General features: G+C 40.8%; 1 protein-coding gene across 2 annotated transcripts in view; it reads right to left on the bottom strand.

Moving 5' to 3' along the window:
• Positions 1-227: 227 nt before the first annotated feature.
• The window catches only part of LOC141273656 (neurotrypsin-like), a 101,216-nt gene continuing 89,529 nt past the window's right edge, over positions 228-11,914 (bottom strand). For both annotated transcript variants that reach the window (XM_073685795.1, XM_073685796.1), the window contains exons 12-15: positions 11,161-11,239; positions 10,200-10,322; positions 6,760-7,037; positions 228-710 (exon numbers count right to left, since the gene is read on the bottom strand). In XM_073685795.1, the coding sequence (XP_073541896.1) occupies positions 400-710; positions 6,760-7,037; positions 10,200-10,322; positions 11,161-11,239 (791 nt within the window). In that variant the 3' untranslated portion in view covers positions 228-399. The remainder of the gene's footprint in view (positions 711-6,759; positions 7,038-10,199; positions 10,323-11,160; positions 11,240-11,914) is intronic.

The raw sequence follows: 11,914 nt of genomic DNA, 5'->3' as shown, positions 1-11,914 counted from the left end.
CCAATCCACGGGCATCATGTATCAGCTGTCGGGTTCCCTTTAAGTAAACTAGAAAATTGGAATAGAATTTGTTTTCAAATATTTGCTGCCCATACTGCAAACCTAGGATGTGCTCTGTTGTCACTAATATGTATGTATGTTCTTAGTGGAAATCATATTGCGACAATAAACATGAAATGAAATTATATATTTCTATACACAATACATTTGTTACAGTGACAAAGACAAAACATGGAGACATTTCACAGCTTTTTTTTACATCAAAGGCTATACATGGAATTAAGGCATGTTGTAGAGCACATATTGTTCCAAGATGAATCTCATGGTAAAAAGTTCATAGTTTTCGACACGAGTCATGTACAGTAAATAACAATGAATAGAGATTGTTTAGTTTTTAGCTTATTTCAGCTTTGTAACTCTTTTGATCCAAGGGATAAACCTGTTGACCTTGGTATATACTCCAGGAGAGTCCTTTCGTCCACACCCATAACCCCAAGAAGTTATTCCTACTATTATCCATTGTCCATGGTCATTTTGGCACATGAGAGGACCGCCACTGTCTCCTTGACAACTATCTACTCTATTGTCTTCAGATAAATTTCCGGCACAGATCATCCGATTAGTAAATTTCCCTTTATAACGAAATATACATTTCTCTTTGGGAAGAATTGGAACTGCGCCTTCCAGAAGAGTCTTCGAATAGGAAGTACCTGTGAAAAGTAGTAAAAAATAGAAGAAGATATATTTAACCTTTTTGAAGAGAGATTATCGCATGAGAAAAGCAACAGAAATATTTTTGCTTTTGCACTAAATAGCCAAAAATACATTTGTCGTTTTGATGAACGTAAAATACATCAAATAGGCCTATGAAATGAAGAATGAGAAGACTGCAATTATATTAACCCCTTTCCGTTGAGGACAATTTTCTTTTTATATGCTTTCATTTTTACCTCCTCTTCTTCCAAGAGCAATCACTTTTTTATTTTTCCACTGATTTGGCTATATAAGGGTTTACTTTTGCAGGTTAAGTTCTAGATTTAAGGCTGCGCGCCCACTACACTGTGTTCCAAATTATTATTCAAAAAGTGTTTATGAGTGATAAGGTAAGAATTTTTTTGTTTGTCAGTTAAACTCATTGATGGTGATGTGTGTCAGGGCTCTTTATATCACTGTAAGCAATTGCAGACACCTGTGCTAATTAGTTTGGCAGGTGTGTCCAATGAAAGGCAAAACTACTTAAGAAGGCTGTCCCACATTATTAAGCAGCCTACATTTTCTGCCAAAATGGGAAAGAAAAAGGATGTGTCGGCTGCTGAGAAGCAACAAATTGTGGAGTGTTTAGGTCAAGGCATGAATACAATCAACAGTGCCAAGACACTTCATCGTGATCATCGCACAATCAAGAAGTATGTAGCTGATTCACAGTACACATGTGTGTGTGCTGATAAGGGAAAATTGAGGACTCTTTCCTACAGGCAATTACGTCAGGTTAAAAGAGCAGCGGCAAAAAAGCCTTGTCATAGCAGCAGACAAGTTTTTGAAGCTACTGGTGCCTCCAACGTCCCCCGAACAACAAGATGCAGGGTCCTTCAGAGGTTTGCAGCTGTGCGTAAGCCATCCTGTCGACCTCCTCTATCCACTGCACACAAGCAGAAACGGCTCCAGTGGGCCAAACAATACATGAAGACTGACTTCAAAACTGTTTTGTTCACCGATGAGTGCCATGCAACGCTCGATGGTCCAGATGGATGGAGTGGAGGATGGCTGGTTGATGGACACCCCATGCAAACACGGCTACGGCGCCAACAAGGAGGAGGTGGAGTAATGTTTTGGGCTGGAATCATGGGGAGAGAGATTGTCGGCCCCTTTAGGATCCCTGAAGGGGTAAAGATGAACTCCATAATGTATGTTGAGTTTCTCAAACAGCACTTCCTGCCATGATTCAAGAAGAAGAACCGTGCATTCCGCAGCAAGATCATTTTCATGCATGATAATGCACCGTCTCATGCTGCACATAACACATCTGCATCTCTGGCTGCTATGGGCATAAAAGGGGACAAACTTATGGTGTGGCCCCCATGTTCCCCTGACCTCAACCCCATTGAGAACCTCTGGAACATCATCAAAAGGAGTGTCTATGATGGCGGGAGGCAGTTCACATCTAAGCAACAGCTCTGGGAGGGTATTCTGTCCTCATGCAAAACAATTGAAGCAGAAACCATCCAAAACCTGACAAATTCAATGGAGAGACAGTTCAGAAGCTCCTTTCGAACAAGGGGTCCTATGTGCAAATGTAACATCACCTAGAATAAAGTTTTGAGTTGAAAACTGTTTGATTTCAGTTTGTAATAACCTGCTAATGCTTATAATTTCAAAAATGACCATTTTTTTGTTCTTTATTAAAATGAAAAGGTTGAAAACTCTGCTGTGCATAATAATTTGGAACATGCATTTTGAGTGCAGTTTGAGTTTTTTATTTTTTTAAAAATATACTGTTATCATAGGCAGTTTGTACAAAAACCTTTCAATTGTACTCTAATAGTTATTTGACTGGAAAATTACAATGACTGCAATTCATATAGGTAATTTGGGAAAATCAGAGAAAATATTATTTGCATAATAATTTGGAACACAGTGTATGTGCTTTTTAAGCGTTTCTGCAGCAGCAATTCCGCCACGGAAACGCTTAAAAAACGCTTGGTAGAAGGTCTGCAATGGTCCCCAATGATAATCCGCATGTGCTGTGCACATGCTGCAGAAATTTCCGCTGCGGATTATCATTGCGGAAAAATCTGTAGCACGTCCATTAATTTTGCGGAATTGCGGCATAATTGCCGCCATGGACTTGCATTAAATCGCTTAATATCCGCATGAGTACATGTACACATGCGGATATTAAGCGATTCAATGCGCGGATGGTACCCGGGTCTGGAGAAGAGGAGACTCTCCTCCAGACCTGGGTACCATAATACCTGTAGTTAAAAAAGAATTAAAATAAAAAAAACATTATACTTACCTTCCGATGGCCCCCGGTCTCCTGTACGGTGCGTCCGGTGTCTTCGGCGGCTCGCGGTGGTGCAAAAGGACCTTGCATGAGGTCATTTAGTCATGTGACAGGTCACGTGACCGCCAACGTCATGGAAGGTCCTTTTACACCACCGCGAGCCGCCGAAGACACCAGAGAAGGAGACCGGGGGCCATCAGAAAGTAAGTATAATGTTTTTTTTTATTTTTCACCATTTTATTATTTTTTTACTATTGATGCTGCATTTGCAGCATCAATACTTGGTCACACTATGTAAATCCATGCCGGTTGCATCGATTTATATAGTGTGACCAAGTTGTCAGCACTTTTCCAAGTGATGCTAAAATCTCTTGGAAAAGTGCTTGATAACCCGCATGCGGAAATGCATGTGAAAACGCTTGACAAACGCTTCTACCTGGGAGGAAAAATACATGTAAAATCCACATGCGTTTTTCCTGCCAGGGAGATGCAGAAAAAATCTGGAGCATTTCTGCTTCGTGGGCACTTAGCCTAAATGACGCTATTCACCGTAACATACAGGCTATTAAAAAAATGGGGAAAAAATCTAAATGCAGTGAAATGTATGTATGTACCTACTTTGCTGCAGGTCAGCCTTATCTTTGTTTCTATAACCAGATTTCACCTTACATTTTGTCCTCTTTGTTCTGCCATAAACTCCATGATGAATCAGCACTGCATCACATAGTCCGCTATAGTCAGTAAAACCTCTGGCTGCTGTAGTAACGCTTTGATTATCATTTTCTCTATATTCTCCTAAATAAGTTGCTTGATTATAAATGTACAATCAGGGAGGATGAACTATCAATATCTTCATTACGGCTGTATAACAGGAGCTGTCTACTCATTATCAATACCTGTGATCATTGTTTCTGACTCCCTCTGTGAAGAACTTCAGTAGTCCAGTCCATGCAGTTTCATTATGCAGGAACATTTGATGACTGAGATGGTGTCCCAATTGAAAGAACGTAAGAACATGTAATTCTAAGGGGGTCACCATGAGATCCTATGAACCATCACAGGATAAAAAATCTTAACTAAATTATATATATTGGGTGACCAGCGAAAGTAAGAATTCAAAAATATCACTGGACTGCTCCTTTAATTTTAAACAAGTCCCTTTAGAAAGGCCACGACCATATAATAAGAAGTTATATGAATTGTGATTGCAAATATCCCTCATTTAACTTTAAGTTGGCATGAAAAATCAAAGAAAGGAAGAAAGAGAGGAAAAAAAAAGACAGCAAGAAAGGCCTGTCAATTCCATAAGGTCCCAGTTAACTTGATTTATCTGAAACCTATGTACCCTTATACTTGAGCTTTTTAATATCATCCAATAATACCAGGTCTGTATGAATTTGACACTTGAATCATCAGCGTGAACCAATCAATGTTCCATTTGCATGTAAGATATCAATAAATTCCTCTGCTGTAGAAGACGAGGACCTCCGGGGTTGGGGTATTACTTATCTCGTAGCCTGAAGGACGTGTCTCAGTAAAACATTTTTAAATAGGAAACTGATATATGGGAAAAGGATAACAGTGCAAATTTCAGGGTAGGAGTTACAAAGTTGAGCACACTGTATTATAAAGGGTAGACAGACACATTTCTCAGAAGGTTTGAATGATTGAGCAGGACCAATAAATATGTTCTAATATTCCTTGTTCCTATTTTCATTGCCAACAAGTGGGCTCAACAACAGTATTTTTTAACTTAACAGTACCAAAGGGATTGTGACACCCCAGGGGTCTGGTTGCCACAGTAATAGAGATATTATGTCTGAGAGCAAGTGGGAGGTTTCTCTGGTCAGGAGCCCTAAGCATGCAACACAGCCCACCCAGACCTGGGAGGGGAGGAATCTGCCCTTATAAACTGGGTCTGGGGCGGGATTAAGTTAGTCAGAGCCTGGAGTGAAGTTCCAGACACAGGGAAAGGAAGAACTAGGAGCTCTGTAGGAGCAGGAGCGAGTGCCAGAGGCTGGAAGCTAGAAGGCTCGCCTTGGCTGAAGACACTAACCCGGACACGGAGTCCGAGGCTGTGGGGACATCCAGGTCCAGCAGCAGAATCCAACCGGCAGGGGATTCCATGTCCTCTGGCCTTAGAAACCCGAAGGCACGGTCACAAGCAAGGGACCAGCAAAGCCATCGTGAAGCGAAGGCTAACGGAAGGCCCCAAGTCACCGGCCATACGGGTGAGCACCACACGGTATACTCAGGGATGTGGGCTACTTCTACCCGCATAGAGCAAGGTAGCCAGGAAAGAGTGCAGATAGTCGGGGAGGCCTACAACTCCACCTGGCCAGGGGAGATCCTGCTTGCTCACAGACTGACCAGGCCCCTACTGCTAACCAGTACTCCCGGAAGGGACTGCTTTATACCATCAGTAAAGGCCCTGAACTGCACCACACGTCTCTGTGATTCCTTGCCGCACCAGCACCATTACTACTGGGACGCTCACACCATCACTCCCATCATCCACCTTAGCTGCCCTGAGGCAATACTTCTCCCGTGGGGAGTTATCCCATACTCGGCTGCGCAAACAACATCAGCCTCAGCGGTCGGCAGCGCAGCGGCGGTCCCCACTGACCGCAATCCACGGGTGGCGTAGTCGGACATTGTTCTTACCTATAGACTGCCACTGGTTTGACCGCCCTGGGCACGGACCGGGTCACCGCCACGGAGGACTACAACCCCCAGCGATCCGGCTCCGGGTATCCCCCTGCACAGCACAGGCCCAGGGGACGCGTCAGGATCACAATTAATAGTTTATTTCTTAAAGGGGTTATCCAATATTCAGACATTTTAAAAAATGTCTTCCAGTATTGTAAAATAACATAAGCAATAATTCTCACCTAGTCTCTATGCTAGCAATCCAAACCTGACTTTTCTGATGTGGTTCAAGTTTTTATTTACTTGACCGCAGCCAATCAATGGTCACAGCGGTGATGTGATCTACTACTGGGATCATGAATCACATTGCTAGGGGGGCTAGGTTAGTATGAAGTTAGTATGGTAGCATTTGTTATTTCAAAAGACTGGTTACGGTTTTGACAAAATGTTGTAACATTGGATAAAGCCTTTAAGTATAGCTAGAGATTGTACCAGGTGGAAAATCTTGGACCAATTGTTTCCTTGGTCTCTTGACAATGAAAGGTGAGATCTAGTCCCATCAAGGATAAAATAACCACATTAGGTTTTACATCAGGGAGTGCATGACTAAGGTATGAGAATACGGAATTGCTCAAAATTAGCAGGAGGCTACAAAAACCCATGAGTTGTTCATAGAACGACCAGTTCTCTGGTTTCAATATGTTTTCTTTGATTAATTTTGGGAAGGAGTGGAGAACTGCTTGGGATCAAAAGAATTTGCGGGCACTGTTTCCCAGGCACCCTATTTAGAAACCTACAACTCATTTGAGTAGGAAATAGTGGGCTATCTAGCAGGAAGATCCATTCAGTATATTTAGGCTGCAAACAAAATAATGTTCAAACTGCCCAAAAAATTGCGAATAGTAGCCGGACACAAACGAAGTAGACTTTTGACCCAATTTTCATTAAAATATTGCAATTAGTACCATAGTGGACATTGTCAAAAATTCAATTTAGTGTGCATGACATGTACAGTAGTTACTGTATATTCCAGCAGTCAGGTAATATACATTATACAGTAATATTTAGGTATAGGTAGAATATAATAATACAATAGATTGTAATACCTGTGTCTCCCCATCCAGAAATGAAGCATGGCTTCTTGTGTACAAATGACTCCTTCCTTTCCGGAAGACATATTGGCAGGACATGGTGGGTAAATGACATGCAATGATCTTCCTTTCCCTTTAATCTGACCAATGCAATGTCATTGTCATTGCTGCCAGCGTGGTATTTCTTATGTACAACGATCTTCTGCACGGGCAACTCACGCTCAAAATCATCTTCCACTCCAGTGTGGTAATCACCAACTCTAAGTGAGTACTTATGAGGCTTGTCACCAAATCTAGGAAACCGGGTATAAAAAGGAACAATGTATTTAATATTACAGGATGATATCTTTCAAAAACTTGCAATGGCTACATGTAATGAGTAAATATTCCTAGGCAATAGAGTAGGTCGCTCTGTCTGTTGATTTATGTTGTGACAGATTCTAAGTCTCATTTTTTGCATCTAATTATAGCATGAAAAATCAATAAAGCTAAAGGCAGGGTTAGTATTCATGCCCTCTTTGTACTAGCATCTCGAAATGCGGCAATAACAATTAGATCAGAGTCAGAAAAAGTATGTAACACAATTATTATTCAGGAAAGCAGAAAGATTTTAGCATCTTTGACAATGTCAAAAATTGATGGCCAAATGACAGGTCTTGTGGGGAGTTCCCGGCATGGAGTGGCTAGTACCTACCAAAAGTGTTTCAAGGAAGGACAACCAGCGAAAAGGTCATTGTTGCCCAAGGCTCATTAATGCGTGTGGGGAAGAAAGGCAACTATAGGAAATATTGCTAAAATAAATTAATGCTGGCTTAAAGAAACATTTCAGAGCACATCTTATATATAGTATTACTACTGATGCTGACCTATGTTCATCACCAAAAGTGCCTACAATGGGCACAGTAGCATCAGAAATCGAACATGTTTTCTTGCCCCTTCGTGGCAGTTGCCTATAGCTACAAGATAATGAGTCGTGCCACACAGCAAAAATTGTTCAGTGGTTTTAGGAACATAATATAGAGTTTAAGATGTTGACTCAGATTCTAAATTCCCTGGTCCAATCCATGGAGGTCTCCATCTTGCAACTTATATGGATCTACTACTGGTGATTTTTATGGCTGATAGATGTACTGTATGCATAAAATACAAAATCAGCTACCGCTCTTAACTCTTATTATACTATTTAGCACAGCCAGAGCATTTTACGTAGGGCTGTAGACCAATTGTGATGGCCTCAGTGGTGTTATTGTACCCAGATTAGAGATAGACTCAATGCAAATCGAATTCAAGTAGAATTTCCTGAAATCCGTACGTCCTGGTGAATGTGACCAACGAGTGATTCAGTTTCCATGAAATGTCAAAAAACAGCCATCACCTTTTTACACACAGAAGATTGCATGAGTGCCAGTCTCTCTCTCCTCCTTGACTTCCGCCTCTCCCTCACTCCCCTCCTAACTGCCAAATTACCACCATCTATTTCTAGATTCAGCTCACGCCAAAATTACAAAGGCTTACATACTCTCCTAAAAGACTTCAGAGTGTTGGACATAATTTTTCAGGCAATTATATTTCCTGATTCCTGCAATTTTCGGCAAATAAATTGAATACTTTGGAAAAATTAGCCAAAGCTGACGAATTTGCATTTTAAAAGGTGTGAAAAAGACTTGGGTATACTAATAAATCACAGACTGCACATGAGTCAACAGTGTGATGCAGCAGCAAAAAAGGCAAAAACAGTTCTGGGATATATATGGAGAAGCATAGAGTCTAGATCATGTGAAGTAATTATCCCCCTCTACTCCTCCTTGGTCAGATCTCTTCAGGAATACTGTGTCCAGGTCTAGGCACCGTATTTTATAAAAGACATCGAAAAACTGGAGCAAGTTCAGAGAAGAGCTACTAGGATGGTGAGCGGATTGTCCTACGAGGAACGGTTAAAGGATCTGGGAATGTTTAGCTGGCAAAAAAGAAGATACTTAATAGCCATCTACAAATATCTGAATAGATGTAACAGTGTAAAGGGATCATCCTCATTTGCACATAGAAACATGAGAAGCAATGGAATGAAACTGAAAGGGAAAAGATACAGATTAGTTATTAGAAAAAGCTTTTTGACAGTGAGGGTGATCAATGAGTGGAACAGACTGCCACGAGAGGTGGTGAGGTCTCCTTCAATGGAAGTCTTCAAATAGACTGGACAGACATCTGTCTGAGATGGTTTAGTGAATCTTGCATTGAGCAAGGGGTCGGACCCGATGACCCTGTAGGTCCCTTCCAACTCTGACAATCTATTCTATGATCTCTAATCCTGATACTTTTTTCTGATAGATCTTAAGAGCGGCTCTTTGTACCCATGATGAGACAGTACCCTAGTTTCTTTCATGAATCACATACATAAAAAAGGTGGAAACATGCAAGTATCTCTTTCAATTGTTCAGCTGCTGGACTACTGCTGATGGAGGAGTTACTGACAAAGAAAGAGAAGATTAATAATTTTGTATGTAACACAGTTGCTTCTCTGACAAAGTTGTGATACAGATTAGAAATGATTCTCAAGGACATTCCAGTTTTACAAACCTACACACGATCTTTTTATGAGAACACCTATAAACGACATCACACTGCTCACTACTTTTTCAAACCTCATAACGCTGGCGCTATTTTTGTAGGATTACGTAACTGCATAACATAGACATTATATTAGTAGTGTGGTAAAGAGACTTGCTCGGCTCTCCGGAGGCAGACACATGGTTCGGGTAAACTTCCTGCAGGTTTATTGTGCAGCATAAACTGCAGCAGCGTCCCATAAAAATAAACAGGGTTAACGGTAAAACAAAAGAGAAAGTACAACAGAGTCTATAAGCAAGCAAGGCTCGGCCTGCTCCAGGTAGCAAAGTGAAGTCTCAGCAACACCAGTCCTCCGATGTTGCTCTCTGGCTTCAGCCCAACACAGCCTGGAGACTTCCCTCTCCAGACCACACACTACACAAAACTACTGAGTATTTAACCCTGCTCAGCTACACCCTGAGGGGAGGTAGGGGAATGGCCTCCCACCTTCTTTGCCATTCCCATAAAACCACACCCTTTAAGAGAGTTAACCCCCAGCATATAACATGCTGGCAGGAATTTAGTAGGTTTCAGTTCGCACAGGACAGCAACCTGAGTGACACATACCTCCCCTCGTATATCATACCAGTGACTCAGTGTCACAGTAGGTAAGATAGATGAAAAATGGGGAATATTGTTAAAAGGGCAGCTGCTTCCAAAAGATTAAAACAGTGATGAAAAAAAACCTCCAAGGAAAGAGTTTATTTCCATATACATAAGGCTGCGTGTTTCTGCACTGAACCAGTGTCTTTCTTGGGCCCTATGAAGGCCATGAGCTCCATACTATTGTTGCACTTTGCCAGGTGCCTATTTTGCTTGCAGACTAAATAGCGGCACATCTTTCTAACCTTTTGAAACAATGAGCAGCTGTTAGAGCCCAGCAGCTGCTTATGAGTGTAGCTCCACATAACAGACGTGTCTCTTTGTGGAATCCCTTAAGGCGCAGTGAGGACTGCCATGGCCAGCCACCCCTGTGGAAAGAAATATTAAATACAGTAACTTTATCATTACTTGGTATATTTTAATACACATTAAGTAGAAAAAATAAGTATGAATACCTTACAGTATTTTGAAAAAATTCTAGCTATTTTGCGGTGAAAAAATAGAGTTCATGCCTTGCACCATGTTTTAGATATATTGTAGACACTAGGCAGTTGGGTATGGCTTAGAGAAAAGTAGGGTGTTGGCATGGTTTAAAATACAATACCATGTGCTAATTTTTTGTTCAAAATATTGATAAAAACTACGCCAATTAATATGTGGTGAAAAGTTTAGAAAAATGTTTAACATGTCTACCACGAGACATAAGGCATGTGATACTTTTGGCACATCTTTTTACACAGCAATAATACATTTTCCCTCATTGCCTTTTGGCGTTTTCTATATATAAAGCTACAAATACACAAAATATATTACAACCAACATTTAACTCAAGCCTGTAAAGAAAAAAGTGAATGTCTCCAAGGCAATTCAAAATGTAATCTAATTTTATAACATGATCAGTTACAATGCTTTTTATTATTAAATTCATATCTTCAAATGAAAACAGCAGAAAAAGAAACCAATGAATGTATCATTCAGCCGTAACATCTCGGTACAGTCTAGTCTTGACCATGTTTGGTGACAAATGAGAGCTATTTATCCGCTGAATACAAGTGCTGTAACCATTGAATAAACATGTGCAGATGTTTTTAGACAGTCTTTTTGGCAAGTGTCAGATGTTTCAAGAGGGATGAAAGACGCAAATATTTTTTCAACTCTTGTAAAAATAAGAAGGCAGCAACTAAGCACAGAGGTTGAATTTAATACCTTATGGATTTGGTTCCACCGACAATTCTCTTCTTTCTCCTAGACACGTGACTTATGCCACATTTGGTAGGTGCACCATCTAATCAGGAAATAAAGACATATCTATTTACACATATGCGAACGTCTTTGTATATCCTTTAAACTAGTATCATTGCTTTGAGGGGTCCGTCTCTGTATTAGGAGAACACATGTTAATTACTAATTGGCATGGAAAAAAAGTATGCAAATTAGATCTCTTTATTTTTTAATTTATGTCTTTCTGTGTGCCGCTTTTGATTTTAGTGTAGGGAGTCGCAAGATAATGAGGACCTTTGAGGTGGGTTGTGAACTTGCATATTTTGACCAGAATATTGACCAATATCTCACATATTTTATACATCATTTTTAGCTTTTTATTGTACATTTTTCAATTTTTATGCAGGATGCAGCCAGGCCCTTTGGTGTGTCTGTCTTGTGGGGTGCACTTATACGGTGCTGGGCAGCCCGCCTGATCTAATAGTATGGACATCATCAATAAGCTAAGTGTCTGTAAGCCAGACACTGTGCATCACATGTACCTGTGTGACTGGCACCCTATGCAAACCTCATTTGTGTATACTTTTAATACTACACAGCCACCCTCTCCATGAATTGGTAGGTTAGTGAGTGGCTGTTTGCATCAGTATTTTGCACCTGTGCTGCCCCCACCGTTATCATGGGGTCCTGATGCATCCTGTTAGTGCATTGGTATTCTGATATGGTCTTGGCAGGGTCG

Source organism: Phyllobates terribilis, unplaced genomic scaffold, assembly GCF_046119375.1.
Source record: "Phyllobates terribilis strain yellow unplaced genomic scaffold, ASM4611937v1 Scaffold_5__5_contigs__length_657084704, whole genome shotgun sequence".
In the NCBI taxonomy this organism is placed as follows: Eukaryota; Metazoa; Chordata; class Amphibia; order Anura; family Dendrobatidae; genus Phyllobates; species Phyllobates terribilis.
Note: the sequence above shows the minus strand (reverse complement) of the source record. Positions and strands in the feature narration are given on the sequence as shown.